This window comes from Manis pentadactyla, chromosome 4, assembly GCF_030020395.1.
Source record: "Manis pentadactyla isolate mManPen7 chromosome 4, mManPen7.hap1, whole genome shotgun sequence".
Taxonomy (NCBI): Eukaryota; Metazoa; Chordata; class Mammalia; order Pholidota; family Manidae; genus Manis; species Manis pentadactyla.
This window is the reverse complement of record NC_080022.1, coordinates 99185391-99201801: the sequence shown is the minus strand read 5'-3', so window position 1 is coordinate 99201801 and position 16411 is coordinate 99185391. Positions and strand designations below refer to the sequence as shown.

The 16411-nt window shown below is 37.6% G+C and overlaps 2 protein-coding genes across 4 annotated transcripts in view; one reads left to right on the top strand and one right to left on the bottom strand.

Moving 5' to 3' along the window:
- DRAM2 (DNA damage regulated autophagy modulator 2) overlaps positions 1-3787 on the bottom strand; it is a 52193-nt gene extending 48406 nt beyond the window's left edge. Inside the window, exons 1-2 of one of the 2 annotated variants that reach the window (XM_036928911.2) lie at positions 3089-3110; positions 2555-2679 (exon numbers count right to left, since the gene is read on the bottom strand). The gene's annotated coding sequence lies outside the window, so the exon portion shown is untranslated. Of the gene's footprint in view, positions 1-2554; positions 2680-3088; positions 3111-3770 lie in introns of those variants that run through there. The other variant, XM_036928909.2, reaches the window with a different exon arrangement.
- CEPT1 (choline/ethanolamine phosphotransferase 1) overlaps positions 3277-16411 on the top strand; it is a 39404-nt gene continuing 26269 nt past the window's right edge. The window contains exons 1-2 of one of the 2 annotated variants that reach the window (XM_036928906.2): positions 3277-3429; positions 10392-10800. In XM_036928906.2, the coding sequence (XP_036784801.1) occupies positions 10462-10800 (339 nt within the window). In that variant the 5' untranslated portion in view covers positions 3277-3429; positions 10392-10461. Of the gene's footprint in view, positions 3430-3909; positions 4047-10391; positions 10801-16411 lie in introns of those variants that run through there. The other variant, XM_036928905.2, reaches the window with a different exon arrangement.

Here is a 16411-nt window from a genome sequence, read left to right as displayed (position 1 = left end):
CCCCCAGGCAAGGGAAACAAAAGCAAAAATGAACAAATGGGACTATATCAAGCTGAAAAGCTTCTGTACAGCAAAGGACACCATCAATAGAACAAAAAGGTATCCTACAGTATGGGAGAATACATTCATAAATGACAGACTCGACAAAGGGTTGACATCCAAAATATATCAAGAGCTCACACACCTCAACAAACAAAAAGCAAATAATCCAATTAAAAAATGGGCAGAGGAAGTGAATAGACAGTTCTCTAAAGAAGAAATCCAGATGGTCAACAGACACATGAAAAGATGCTCCACATCGCTTGTCATCAGATAAATGCAAATTAAAATCACAATGAGATATCATCTCACACCAGTAAGGATGGCTACCATCCAAAAGACAGACAACAACAAATGTTGGTGAGGTTGTGGAGAAAGGGGAACCCTCCTACACTGCTGGTAGGAATGTAAATTAGTTCAACCATTGTGGAAAGCAGTATGGAGGTTCCTCAAAATGCTCAAAATAGAAATACCATTTGACCCAGGAATTCCACTTCTAGGTATTTACCCTAAGGATGCAGCACTCCAGTTTGAAAACAACAGATGCACCCCTATGTTTATCGCTGCACTATTTACAATAGCCAACATATGGAAGCAACCTAAATGTCCATCAGTAGATGAATGGATAAAGAAGATGTGGTACATATACACAATAGAATATTACTCAGCTATAAGAAGAAAACAAATCCTACCATTTGCAACAACATGGATGGAGCTAGAGGGTATTATGGTCAGTGAAATAAGCCAGGCGGAGAAAGACAAGTACCAAATGATTTCACTCATATGTGGAGTATAAGAACAAAAGAAAAATGAAGGAACAAAACAGCAGGAGAAGCACAGAACCCAAGAATGGACTAACAGTTACCAAAGAGAAAGGGACTGGGGAGGACGGGTGAGAAGGGAGGGTAAGGGTGGGAAAAAAGAAAGGGGGCATTACGATTAACATGTATAGTGTTGGGGGGTGGGCACGGGGAGGGCTGTGCAACACAGAGAAGACAAGTAGTGATTTTACAGCATCTTACTATGTTGATGGACAGTGACTGTGAACGGGTATGTGGGGGGGACTTGGTGAGGGGGGTAGCCTAGTGAACATAATGTCCTTCATGTAATTGTAGATTAATGATACCAAAATAAAAATTTTTTTTAAATGAGAATAATATTATTGGCAATAGCAGTACTGTCAATACAGTAGCCACTAGCCAAATGTGGCTATGCAAAATTAGATTTCAACTGATTAAAATAAAATTTTAAATTTCAATTCTTCAGTCCTACTAGCCACATTTGAAATCTAGAAAAGCCACATGTATCTAGCGGCTATAATACAGGACAATGAAAATATAGAATGTTTTCATGGAAACATTCTATTTGACTGTGCTAGTTATTGCAAGGATTACACAAGTAAAGGACCTAAGACATAGCTGTTACATAATAGATGGCAGTTTTTAGTATTAACTTTAAATGGTCTAAAATAATATCTGCTTCATAAAGGTTTATTCAAGAACTAAATGAGATAATATATATATATAAGATACCATCATAGGTGGTCAACAAATGTTTGTTCCTCTTTTAGAATGTAAAAGATGAATTACCTATTTTTCAGTTTTACAAAATATCAGTCTTCAAACCTGCACCTTTTGTAAATACTGAAATCCACATAAAAAGAAAATAAGTTTCAAACCACACGCTCTTACACTTGTGCAATTTTAAGTCAATGCACGACTATTTATGATAGAACATGAATTAATAATAGTTTATTTTTCTTGAGCGCTGATATGTGCGTGTTTTATAATGATGTACCATATAAAATTAAATGACATTTTAAATCTAGGGTATCAATTTTTTTATCCTTTCTCATATTAAACATCTTTCACTGACTTCAAAAGGATAAAATAAAGGAAAAACTCTCTGTTTCGTCTTATAGAAGGAAAGAACAAAAGCTTATTATTAAGCAAAATAAAACATTAACTTGTCCTTGTGATGCAATGGCAAAAACACAGCTGTGAGATCACATTTAACCTAAGTGCAAATCCTAGCTTTATCATGTCCTAGCTTTATTTATTTTTACTCAGCTTCTCTGAGTTAGAATATTATAATCTGTAAAGTAGCCATCTCAAAGGGTTGCTCAGAGGGTAACAGAGTAAGCATTTGATTATAATGATAGTTGATTTATGAACTAACAACACTTAACTTTTTGTATACATGAATCATCTTGGATACATAATCTTCTTAGGCTTTGGAGGTTCTAAAAGAACCGTTAGAAGAGAACAATTTAGAAAAGAAGCAGGGCTTGAAATGGTTTACCAGTTTGCTATTGACAACTGAGAAATTTAAGTGTACCAGTTATGTGAGGAACACTACTATTGCCCATGTGTTTTCACTTTGGAAAGCTAGAAGCAAAATTGAAATTTTAGTGGTTAATAATTTAAGGAAACCTTCCAAAATACTTAAAAATAACATGCAGGAATAACCTTCACACAGCAGAAAGTGTTTAGGAAAATAGTCTTGCATTTCTCACCTATCTCCTCTTTCTTTGAAGATCCATGAATCAAAACTGCAGTGCAATTTTTAAACTTCCCAAATATTTAAATGCCATTGGTAATAAGATGAATTCCTTATGCTGTCTCTTCTAAGCAGTGACTGCTAGGAAACGATAAGAAAGTAAATTCTGGATATTTCAAGTGAAGAGAGAAAGCCCTAAACTTCTTTCAGAGGTAACACAGAACCAAAAGACCCAAAGCAAAGCATAATGGAAAACTTATTTTTCTAAACACTAACTTGGCCTTCTGACAAATGTTATCTTCTTGTAATGGCTAAATCCTAAAGCGTCTAGAAGGCCAAGTAATTTTTTTATAAATTGGATCAAATGTTACAAGTAGAGAAATTGTAGAGAATCTGGTGATGCAACACAAATTACAGAGCTCCATTTGGGTACTGATTTATAGTATTTGGGGGAGCATGAGAAATAATTTCTCTGGTGTTTACTGTTTTTCAAATGTATCCCAATGTAAATAAAGCACGATCCTGAGGATACACTGGACTAGTCATTTACCTTTCCGTATTGGGCCCTCACCCCATCACTCCCCTTCACGCGATAAAATTGCCGTAGTAGCAGAGCTTCCTGTAAACACAAGGTCACCACAGATCTCAATTTCAAACTTCCCCTACTCCCACCAAGGAATCTGAGCCCAGGAGTGAAAACTGGAATGCGTACTCCATCGCAGTTTTTGTGAGACTGGGGCGAAGGTTCTCGGTAACCGCTTAAGACAAACAAAACCAAGGAATTATTTACATCTTTGCTTTCTTTCGGAGGCGCCAAACTGTTGAATCAAAATCTCCGGCTCAGCTCTGCCAGAGGCCAGGAAAAGATGCAGAAGGACGAGCTTGGCCCAGGTTGGGACATGGATTTTGGGGGATGGGGAGAAGAGGGGGGACCAAGAACGGGGACGGAAAGGTGAGACGCCGTGACCTGAGCCCAGCATCCAGCCTCCAACCGCCCCCATCCCTCAGATCCCCCAGAGCGCGCTCGCGGCTCCGGCCACCACCCAGTCCCTCTCTCACGCTTCTCGGCGTATTGTCGCTCCTGGAAGCATGGCGAGCTGGCCCGCGACTCGCGCTCCAGCCACAGGGTTTGAGGACTCCGGGCGGAATCCATTTCCTCGACCCGCCAGACCCATCCTCTGTCATACTCTCTAGAGAGGGTGGGGCCGCTCCTCTTCCCCTTTTCGGCCTACCTTGCTGGGGTGACCCCGCCAGCGCCGGCAGCTGGGTCCGGAGACTGCCGGAGGACGGGCATAAGGCGGGGCGCCGAGGCGCGCTCCTGAGCAGCCAGGCTAGACCCTGGACGCGTGCTTACCATCCCGAGGAGCGCGCCCGCGCCGCCGCTCGTTCCGACCCGTGTTCTTTTACGGCAATCGCGAAAGTGTCGTGAACGTACTGCCGCCGATTAGAGTCACCCAGTCGGCTGGAGGCGGAGGTCTCATTGTAGGGGTGTGCTCTTTGGGGTCGGGGTAAGGCTGCGGGAATCGGTCTTGGGAAAACTGCCAAGTGTGAAGGACGTGCTGGGGCGCACGACTCTCAAGACGGGTGGAAAGGGGGCTGCATGCTCTGGGGTGGGGCACTGGAATATAGCTGTGTACGGGCTCCCAAGGCAAACGCAGTCCTCAGTCGCTCGGCGTAGCCTCGCGCGCAGGGTTGTGGGGAGGGCAAGGGGCTCCTGTCCCTCTGGCCTCCGGTGGACAGATTGAGCTAGTCAAGTGCCCGCGCGGGAGCTAGGGGCCTGCTGTGTGGGAGTCGGGGTGGGGAGAGCCTTGGAGGGCCAGAGCCTGCGGGCCAGGGCTGGGGACGCTCCCCCCACGGAACCAACCTTACCTGTCAGGTCTTCACCGTCCTGCTCGGGTACTGCCAAGTCCACAAACCGTGTTGCCTTCCTTCTGGAATGGGGTGCTGGTGTTTCGTGGCTGGCCCACTTCTTGGTCAGCAACTTCTCTAGAAATTTCAGCGTATGCTGACAAGCTCTGATATTGCCAGTTAGGGTTCATTTCAGCAGTACTCTTGGAAGGAGAAAGGACAGGAGGTTTACTACTGTTTCCCGGTGTTCCTAGGAACACCAGATGAATGGGATCTTTACATTTAACCGTATTTAACTTATATTCTCCAATTCTATGCCGGGCGGTTTTGTGTAATTTTTGCCGTTTTGCACCACTGGTATTGAATATATAATTTTACTTGAAGTATCTTAGTACTTTAATGAATCTATATTAAACGCTAGTAGGCAAATTCATATTTCAACAAATATTAGTCATGTATCTGGTAAATGGATTTTCAGTTTCTATTTTCGAATTAGTAGGAATAAGTTCAGTGTGTGTATTGAATTAACTACCAAGTTTGACTGTGGTAAGGGCATTTAGAGTATTACTGCTTTAGAACCATTGACGTTCACACAAAATTCCAGATACTGAAGTACTAAAACATTTTGCTACATACTTGTTTTATACTGAGAAAAACTAGGCAAAACCGCTTGTACAATTTGTCTTTACAACCCTTCCATTTAGGAAATAAATTAGGTAAATCTGCCTCTTGGATTAACCGGCCCTGACAGAGGTGTCTTTGTTTTCCAGTTAATAGGTTATTACTGAATATTTGCAACTATGGTTTCATAAATTCATTATCCTTTCTCTCTCACAGACAATCCCTCTTAAAATTTACATTATAAACACTTGTAACCCCAATTACATTTTATTGCATAGTCAGTTTGTTTTCTAGGCAGCAGTAGACTTGTTTGAGCTGGTTAAAAGTGCTGGTGATGTTCTTTTTGAGGGTCATGCTGTGCTGTCTTTTTTAAGGGAGTAGGAAAATAATATATAAAATGCCGGGACTTTTTTTTTTCTTTCTGGAGGAAGTTGTTTCCTTTTTTTAAGAAATGCAGAATTTCACTTCAGCAAAACAGTAGATCTAAATTGTATTACACAGTACTGTTTTTGCTTCCAAGTCTGCTGAAAAGGCTTTTGTTTTTGCTAACTTATTCTATGTATCACTTGTTAAATAATGCTGAATGTAATCCTGTGGTCCTATTTGTTTTCCTTCCTTTTTTCTTTGTTTCTTTTTTACTTTTTATCATTTGCTGTGCCTCCCAAATAGTGTTGGCCGTTAGTATTTTCCTTTAGCAGTGACATAAATGTTGGAAGGAGCTATGTAGTTACCAGTTCCTGTGAAAGGACTGTAAACACACTGCTGAATCAGTGCAGCTCAGAACTTGGCACTCTTAGACGTGGGGGATGGAAATTTTGGAATTTCACACTACGGGTTGGATATTGTATAAGCTTATGCTCTACTGAGCAGTTGGAGATTCCTTTTTTAGTGTAAAACTTGTCAGATGTTCCCAAATGGTGAACACAGGAATAATGTAGGCAGTATGCCATTATCTTAAGCTGCTCTAAGCACAGATGTTCTACATCATAGATTTAAGGTCCACAGATTATGTGTAATTTTATTAAAGGTATTCATTAAGTATCTCTGATTATATTTTTGTACCTTTGTTGGACTTTTCACGTGAATAAATATTCAAGCCTGCATAAAGAAAAGTTGTTGTTAGACCATATGTGTCCCTGCTTCTAGACTCCCACAATGGTTTGTTCACAGCGTGTTATAACTGAACTGTTTTATAAAACAGCCCCCACCCACCACACGCACACACATACACACACACACACACACACACACACACACACACACACACCTTGGAGCTTCTTGAGGACGTGGATGGCATATTTCAGTTTTTCTGTTTCCTCAGGGTTTAGAACAACTAGGGGCTCATTAATACTAGATGGATCATATTTGTTCATTGTTTTACAAATAAGTACTAATTACCTCCTCCGTGTTAGGAATAATATGAGATTCCAGGGAAAGAATGTTATGATAGGCATGGCTTTAGCACTCATGGAGCTTAAAGGTCAGTGGGGGGAAAAAATCCAAAACAAAAACAGTTCAAAATGTGATAAGTGCAGTGAAAGGATTACATATAACAAAGTTATAATAGGAGAGGCATTTGCTGATTACAACTGGAAGGGATACAGCAGCTGTAGGACTGTGATCAATACCATAAATTGAATTCCGGGTGATGGGAATTTTTTACAGTTTAAAATATTTACTTTTACTGTTATGAATTACGAAGACATATCCTCAGTTAACAAATAGTCCGAGCTACAAAATTATAGAGTTCTTTATAAACTCATTGATGGTTTTTCTGTAACATCAGAATAAAATCTCAGTTCCTTGCCATGGTCTATAAATCTCTGTATTATTGGGCTTTTCCAATTTCATTTTATCCCACTCTTCCATCTGGTTTACTGCCATCCAGCCATAGTGATCTCAAAGGTGCCTGAACAAGACAGACTTTCTTTCCTCAGGGCCTGTTCCCTTTTCTTGGACTGTTCTTCCTCCTGCTTTAGGAATGGCTAGCTCATTCTCTTCCTGAATGTGGTATAAGTGCTTCCTTTTCATAAACTTCAATCACTTATCTAAAATAGGCACTACCAACTATTTCTGGCTCCAACTCTGTTTACCTCATAGTGCCCAACACTAAGTGTAATATTAATTTGCTTATTTACCTGTTTTTAGTTATTTTCACATTGGACCTGGGAGAATGTCTGTCTTGTTTGCTTGCATTCAATATTGGTTGAATGCATTTGGAACTTGGAATCCATTTTTTTCATAAAAACTATGACCAGTGGCTAGGTTTCTAGACTAGTTAGCAATAATTTTAATTTCTTACCTTAATTTTTTTAGTTCCTTATAGTGTGGCAAGAAAAGGACATTTTGTCTTTCTCTTTTGGGCATAGGCCTGACTAAATAAAAATCTCAAGTGGCCAGAATAATTTTTTTTTAATGTTATTACCTCCTTTCCATATTCCCATCCCACATCCTTTTTCCCTTCTTCTCCATGTAGTCCAATCTTCCAGTTGTAGTCACCTACCCTGTCCTGCTCTCTCGAGGTATGCTTGTTTTTTCATTTGCTGAAATTCAGAAGTTGTTTTTTCCTGAGCTGATTTTTGTGGCAAGAGCCTCTTGGTCTCATGGAAGGTATAATAAGAGGAAGGAAAAGTGGAGATGGACCTGTGGCAGTGACAGCAACCTCTGTGGCTATGTGTTGAGAGCAAAGTGGCCATCTATGTTAGGGGCTACCTGTCCCTGAATTTATACTTGCCATCTTGTTGCTGTTCGTTTCTCAGGGACAATGTTAACAAATTGAAATGTTAAATGCATTAACTTTTCTTCATGTATGAATTGTATAACCACTAGATCTAGAAAAGTTTGTCAAAAATGTAAATTTTTCTTAAAAGAGAAATAGAAGATAAAAAAAAATAAATAGGTCAGAGAGGGAAAACACCCATAAGGAAAGTATCAGTTTATCATAAAGCCCTGCCAAATGCTCAAATTTAAACCCATTAGGATCAGTTGCTTGTAGCTGTTTAGTGCCAAAAGCATGCCAGCACCCTCAATATGTTAATTTTTTCTTTTCTTTTTTTTTTAACAATAGGAGAATGGAACACTACAATAATAAAATATAAATTGAGTTGACTAAACTTTTTATTCCCTATTTAAGTTGAATTCTGTTAAGAGCTGATTGATTATAGCTCACCAGTAAGCAAATGCATCATTCAATTTGACTATAGAAAATTTGGCTACTATTAAGCTAAGTATTTTGGTGGTTATCAGTATGTCATTTAATCTAAAATGATCTTATAACCAGTTGTTTGACCTCATATGAATATTACTTGAAAACAGTTTTAATCTGTTGCTTTGTGATACAGTTGGGTGTTTGGAAGAATTCTTTGAAATAGTAGGAAATTAGCTTTGATTTGCTTTGGTTTGAAAATTATTTCAGATTTTAATTTCAGAGCACTTTGGTTAAATTGTGACAGTGGTGGTTCTTTTAAGATTTTAAAATATTTAATGCAGTTAATGACTGTAGTAACTATTTTCTGAACCAATGATTAATACATGATTGAAATTTTGGATGTCACTTTAGATCATTAATGACATTGAAATTTTGGAATTTGATATTTATGGGGATAGAGGGAAGAAGTCTTAGGCATATTTTGATACTAGGTGCATTTTGAGATGTCCTAGACCCTGTAGTAACATTCTGTATTCCCATAATGCAGCATTTCTGGGAATTTCACATTGCATTCCGGATAGCTTTCTACCAGAAGATCAAAGTATACCTCTCTTGGTTCAATGTCACTATCCTTTTAGTTCTATTAAAATTATTCCTTTTTTTTAAAATCCTTTTACAGCTTCATTTTCTTCTGCTCACTAACCATAAGTTTCCCACAAGACTCTTTATTCTTTCCCTTTTCTCTTCACTTAATCCCTTAAAAAACTTTCCTACTTTCTACTCTTTAACTAGTTGATAACAGGAAGTTTTCATCTGGGACACAAACTGTAGTCAAACATCTCTACTTAAAAGTTGCATGTTTGTCTTTCCTACCCTCATCCTGAGACCCCCTCTTATAGCCTTCTCTCTGCCAAAGCCAAAATAACAAACTGATTTTCCTTCACAACGTTCCCTTTTGACAGTAGGTCCACTAGTCTATAACTGTTGACTCCCTTTTTCTTTTGTACCTTTGACCCTCATAGCAAATCCCTAAGACTTTCTTTTGATTCTTCCTTCTACATAGAAATTACACAGAGATTTGACTGCCTTTCATGTTTGTTTTTACCACCCTAGTCTAATTCCTCACTACTTAAAATCTTTGAGATCACCACACTGATTTTTAAGTGTTCCCATGACTTTCTCCATTCTGAATATATGAACTACGCTATTAATCTTGAAAACATTCTTGTCATTATTTTCTTAGGCTGCTTAGTGACTTATAATAAGTATGTTATCTCTACTCTTTTCTAAGTGAAGTGCAAGTACCTCAGGGATTAAACACAAGGTCCTTTATGAGCAATCATTTAATGCACTTATATTTTTTCTTACCACCTTAATTTATCAGGTCTGCTAATATATTAGCAATATATATACACACACACACACACACACACATACATATATATATATATATACTGTCCTCTTAATTTTTTCCTTGCTGTGTTCCCCTGCCTGGAATACCATCTATATCCCTTTCCACTAAAGGTTTTATCTTTTAATTTAGCTTAAACAGAAACCCTGCATTTATTTGAACCTCACTTACCAGCTATTGAGTTTGGACAAATTAATTAGCCTCTCTGTGCCTTAGTTTAATTTTCTGTAAAGGTGGGGATAATTAGTACTCCTCACCTTCTAGAGTTGCTGTGAGAAATAAATAAGTTAATATATAAAACATACTTAAAGTGTTTAGTACATAGTAAGTGCTCAGGAAATGGTAGCTATTAGCATTAAATATAAACCTAGTTTAAAACCCATTTTATTCAAGCCATTACTCTAATATTAATACTAATTTGCTACTTATCTTTGCGTATGCCTTTGGACCTCATTTTCCATATATGTGAGATGATTAGGTCATTTCTAAGATTTCTTCCGTTATACTACTGTCAGTATGAGATAGAAAAAAAAATGAGGCTTGAAGTTGCAAACTGTACAGTAGCAGGAAGCATGTTACTATAAAAATAATTTTAATATTTTTCACTTACTTTTCCTTACTTTCCCTTAGTAGTTTTCACTTTACAACTGAGTTTATTTGACTTCTTTTGGTTCACACCATCAAAAGAACTAGAACTAAAAACAGATCCCTGGTTTTCTGATCCCTGTTTGATATGTATTACTCTATTACGAGTTTGTTTTTGTTTTTTTTTAATTTTCTGACCTTGAGTGAGTGGCTGACAAATACATCTTTTTTTTTCTTCAGGTAAAGACGAATCACAAAAGCTGTTAAACAAGATAAATTATTTTCTCCAAATTAAAGAAAGCCAAGATCCATGAGTGGGCATCGGTCAGCGAGGAAACGATGTGGAGACTCTCACCCGGAGTCCCCTGTGGGCTTCGGGCATATGAGTACTCCAGGGTGTGTATTAAATAAATTGTTTCAGTTACCTACACCACCATTGTCAAGACACCAATTAAAGCGGCTAGAAGAACACAGGTATCAGAGTGCTGGACGGTCCTTGCTTGAACCCTTAATGCAGGGGTATTGGGAATGGCTGGTTGGAAGAGTTCCTTCCTGGATTGCCCCAAATCTCATCACCATCATTGGATTGTCAATAAATATCTGTACAACTGTTTTATTAGTCTTCTACTGCCCTACAGCTACAGAACAGGTAAGAGGAATTTTTAAAAACAGATGTGAACATTTGTTTTATACCAGAAAACCTGTAGTTACAATTTTTAGGTCATTTTAGCTAAAGATAAGATAATCTGACAGCTATTTGTCAACTGTTTTAAAATATCCTATCACACAAATACTGTTAATAAAGCTCATAACTACAGTCTACCTTATTCACTCTGCTTATCAGAAACTAGAAGCAAAGGGTCGAATTTGATCCTAAAAGGAATATTCCTTTTAATATCAGTAAATCTCAATTCCTTATAAGAATTTAATCCCATTTTTAAGAAATGAATAAAGTCTTAAAAAGTTTAAAATCATCAGAAAGTCTCTGGGAGTGAAATGGTACAGCTGTAAATCAGTCTTATCAAAAGTGTTTTCCTCCCCATTCCAGTGAGAATTGTTGAATATCTCTTTTTTCTTCCTGTAAACATGTGGCTGGTAGATCTCAAGTATATTCTGTTTTGCTAACAAGGCAAAGAAGTTTAAGGAGAAGTCAATATAAGGTATTCCCTGTGCTGTATCCTGCTGTGGGTACTGTAGAAAAGAACCAGGTATTGCTTACAGAGGCTGTCCCTGGGCTTTGCATATTCAAGTCTCCCCACTGCTGTTCCCTCTTTTACCCTCTGTACCCATTACTTGAAACTAGAGCCTTCATCAGAATGGGTATATTGATGTGTATTTCTTTAGTTTTAAAATATTCTTGTGAAAAGTTGAACTGAGGTAGTTAGATGAAAGAGAATCAGAAACATTTGTTACACCTCTATTAATCGGAATGGTCAGTCACAAGGAACCCAAGAAGATAGGCGGTGATCCTCAACTAAAGATATCAGAAGTGATTCTGAATCATATGAAATCATAATGGCCACTGTCTTGTTTTAAGCTTGAAGTAATAATTTTTTTTTTGTAAAAGTAGTCTTTACAGATGACTTGTCTTATGAGATAAAATTATCACCATTTAATCTTCTATCCCTTTGTTTTTCTCAGTACATTTGTTTCCACATATAACTATTAAAATAAATATTAAGGGTCACATTTACTTATAAAATGTCTTTTTTGGTCTTCCAGATGCTTGTACCCCCTCTCCTTTTAATACCTTTATTTTAATTCTTATTGTACTATACAAATACAGTCCATACAGACTGTATGGATATTTGTCTGTTTTTCCCTCATTTTTTTGACTATCTTGCTCAACCAATGAGTAAACTTAGAAAACAAAAACCAATATGATTCTTTAAGTATGTCCTGGGATTTGTTATCACATGTCCCTTGAGCTGTTTTACCTGTGGCTTACTGAAGGACCTGACAGTTACTTCCAGAGGAACCTGGTCCAGAACTCACACATCCTTAGAGGTTCAGCAGAGCAATGGGGACATGTGTTAATTTTATTTTATTTATTTATTTATTTTGTTATCGTTAATGTACAAGTACTTGAACAACATTATGGTTACTAGACTCCCCCTATTACCAAGTCCCCACCACATACCCCATTACAGTCACTGTCGATAAGCATAATAAAATGCTAAAGAATCCATACTTGTCTTTTCTGTGTTATACTGCCTTTCCCATGTCCCCACCCACTACATTATGTGTGCTAATCGTAATGCCCCCTTTTCCCCCTTATCCCTCCCTTCCCACCCATCCTCCCCGGTCCTTTTCCCTTTGGTAACTGTTAGTCCATTCTTGAATTCTGTGAGTCTGCTGCTGTTTTGTTCCTTCAGTTTTTTTCTTTGTTCTTATACCCCACAGATGAGTGAAATCGTTTTATACTTGTCTTTTTCCGCCTGACTTATTTTACTGAGCATAATACCTTCTAGCTCCATCCATGTTGTTGCAAATTATAGAATTTGTTTTCTTCTTATGGCTGAATAATATTCCATGGTGTATATGTACCACCTCTTCTTTATCCATTCATCTACTGATGGACACTTAGGTTGCTTCCATTTCTTGCCTATTGTAAATAGTGCTGCTACAAACATAAGAGTGCATATGTCTTTTTCAAACTGGGCTCCTGCATTCTTAGGTAAATTCCTAGGTAAATTCCTGGGTCAACTGGTATTTCTCTTTTTAGTTTTTTGAGGAACCTCCATACTGCTTTCCACAATGATTGAACTAATTTACATTCCCACCAGCAGTGTAGAAGGGTTCCCCTTTCTCCACATCCTCACCAACATTTGTTGTGGTTTATCTTTTGGGTGTTGGCCATCCTAACTGGTGTGAGGCGATATCTCATTGTGGTTTTAATTTGCATTTTTCTGATGACTAGTGATGTGGAGCATCTTTTCATGTGTCTGTTGGCCATCTGAATTTCTTCTTTGGAGAAGTGTCTGTTCAGCAACTCTGCCCATTTTTTAATTGGCTTATTTGTATTTGTTTGTTGAGGTGTATGAGCTCTTTATATAATTTGGATGTCAACCCCTTATTGGATATGTATGTCATTTATGCATATATCCTCCCATATTGTAGGATGTCTTTTTGTTCTACTGATGGTGTCCTTTGCTGTACAGAAGCTTTTCAGTTTGATATAGTCCCACTTGTTCATTTTTGCTTTTGTTTCCCTTGCCTGGGGAGATATGTTCATGAAGAAGTTGCTCATGTTTATGTCCAAGAGATTTTTGCCTATGTTCTTTTCTGAGAGTTTTATGGTTTCATGACTTACATTCAGGTCTTGGATCCATTTTGAGTTTACTTTTGTGTATGGGGTTAGACAGTGATCCAGTTTCATTCTCTTACATGTAGCTGTCCAGTTTTGCCAACATCAGCTGTTGAAGAGGCTATCATTTCCCAATTGTATATCCATAGCTCCTTTATCATATATTAATGGACCATGTATGGTTGGGTTTATATCTGGACTCCCTAGTCTCTTCCGTTGGTCTGTGGGTCTGTTCTTGTGCCAGTACCAACTTGTCTTCATTACTGTGTCTTTGTAGTAGAGCTTGAAGTCAGGGAACGTAATTCCCCCCGCTCTATTCTTCCTTATCAGGATTGCTTTGGTTATTCAGGGTCTTTTGTGGTTCCATATGAATTTTAGAACTATTTGCTCTAGTTCATTGAAGAATGCTGTTCGTATTTTGATAGGAATTGCATTGAATCTGTAGATTGCTTTAGGCAGAATTGCCATTTTGACAATATTAACTCTTCCTATCCATGAGCACAGGATGTGTTTCCATTTATTAGTTTGTTCTTTAATTTCTCTCATGAGTGTCTTATAGTTTTCAGAGTATAAGTCTTTCATCTCCTTGGTTAGGTTTATTCCTAGGTATTTTATTCTTTTTGATGCAGTTGGGAATGGAATTGTTTTCCTGATTTCTCTTTCTGCTAGTTCATTGTTAGTGTATAGAATGCAACAGATTTCTGTGTATTAATTTTGTATCCTGTAACTTTGCTGAATTCAGATATTAGACATACTAGTTTTGGAGTGGATTATTTAGGTTTTTTTATGTACAATATCATGTCATCTGCAAACAGGGACAGTTTAACTTCTTCCTTGCCAATCTGGATGCCTTTTATTTCTTTGTGTTGTCTGATTGCCATGGCAAGGACCTCCAGAACTATGTTGAATAAAAGTAGGGAGAGTAGACATCCTTGTCTTATTCCCGATCTTAAAGGAAAAGTTTCAAGCTTCTTAGTGTTAAGTGTAACATTGGCTGTGGGTTTGTCATATATGGCCTTTATTATGTTGAGGTACTTGCCCTCTATGCCCATTTTGTTGAGAGTTTTTATCATGAATGGATGTTGAGTTTTGTCAAATGCTTTTTCAGCATCTATGGAGATGATCATGTGGTTTTTGTCTTTCTTTTTGTTGACCATGGTGGATGATGTTGATGGATTTTCGCATGTTATACCATCCTTGCATTCCTGGGATTCATCCCACTTGATCATGTTGGATGATCTTTTTGATGTATTTTTGAATTCTGATTGCTAATATTTTGTTGAGTATTTTTGCATCTATGTTCATCAGGGATACTGGTCTGTAATTTTCTTTTTTTGTGCTGTCTTTGCCTGGTTTTGGAATTAGAGTGATGTTGGCTTCTTAGAATGAATTTGGGAGTATTCTCTCCTCTTCTACTTTTTGGAAAACTTTAAAGAGGATGCGTATTAGGTCTTCACTAAATGTTTGATAAAATTCAGCAGTGTAACCGCCTGGTCCAGGTGTTTTGTTCTTAGGTAGGTTTTTGATTACCAATTCAATTTCTTTGCTGGTAATTGGTTTATTCAGATTTTCTGTTTTTTCCTGGGTCAGCCTTGGAAGGTTGTATTTTTCTAGAGAGTTGTCCATTTCTTCTAGGTTATCCAGTTTGTTACCATATAATTTTTCATAGTATTCTCTCATAATTCTTTGTATTTCTGTGGTATCTGTATTGATTTTTCCTTTCTCATTTCTGATTCTGTTTATATGTGTAGACTCTTTTTTTCTTGATACGTCTAGCTAGGGGTTTCTCTATTTTGTTTATTTTCTCAAAGAACCAGCTTCTGGTTTCCTTGATTCTTTCTATTGTTTTATTCTTCTCAATTTTATTTATTTCCACTTTATTCTTTATTATGTCCCTGCTACTACTGACTTTGGGCCTCATTTGTCCTTTTCTAGTTTCATTAATTGTGAGTTTAGACTGTTCATTTGGGATTGTTCTTTCCTGAGGTAGGCCTGTATTGCAATATACTTCCCTCTTAGCCCAGCCTTCACTGCATCCCACAGATTTTGAGGTGTTGAATTATTGTTGTCAATTTTCTCCATATATTGCTTGATCTCTGTTTTTATTTGGTCATTGATCCATTGATTATTTAGGAGCATGTTATTAAGCCTCCATGTGTTTGTGGGCTTTTTCGTTTTCTTTGTGTAATTTATTTCTAGTTTCATATCTTTGTGATCTGAGAAGCTGGTCAGTACAATTTCAATCTTTTTTAATTTACCGAGGTTCTTTTTGTGGCCTAGTATATGATCTTTTCTTGAAAATGTTCCATGCGCACTTGAGAAGAATGTGTATCCTGTTGATTTTGGATGGAGTGTTCTGTAGATGTCCGTTAGGTCCATCTGTTCTAATATGTTGTTCAATGCCTCTGTGTCTTTACTTATTTTCTGTCTGGTTGATCTGTCCTTTAGGGTTAGCGGTGTGTTGAAGTTTCCTAAAATGAATGCATTGCATTCTATTTCTCCCTTTAATTCTGTTAGTATTTGTTTCACATATGTAGGGGCTTCTGTGTTGGGTGCGTAGATATTTATAATGGTTATATCGTCTTGTTGGACTGACCCCTTTATCATTATGTAATGTCCTTCTTTCTCTCTTGTGACTTTCTTTGTTTTGAAGTCTATTTTATCTGATACAAGTACTGCAACTCACTTTTTCTCACTATTAGTTGCATGAAATATCTTTTCCCATCCCTTTACTTTCAGTCTGTGTATGTCTTTGGGTTTAAAGTGAGTCTCTTGTAGGCAGCATGTAGATGGGTCTTGTTTTTTATCCATTCAGTGATTCTATGTCTTTTGATTGGTGCTTTCAGACCATTTACATTTAGGGTGATTATCGATAGATATGTACTTATTGCCGTTGCAGTCTTTAGATTCATGGTTACCAAAGGTTCAAGGGTAATTGCCTTACTGTCTAACA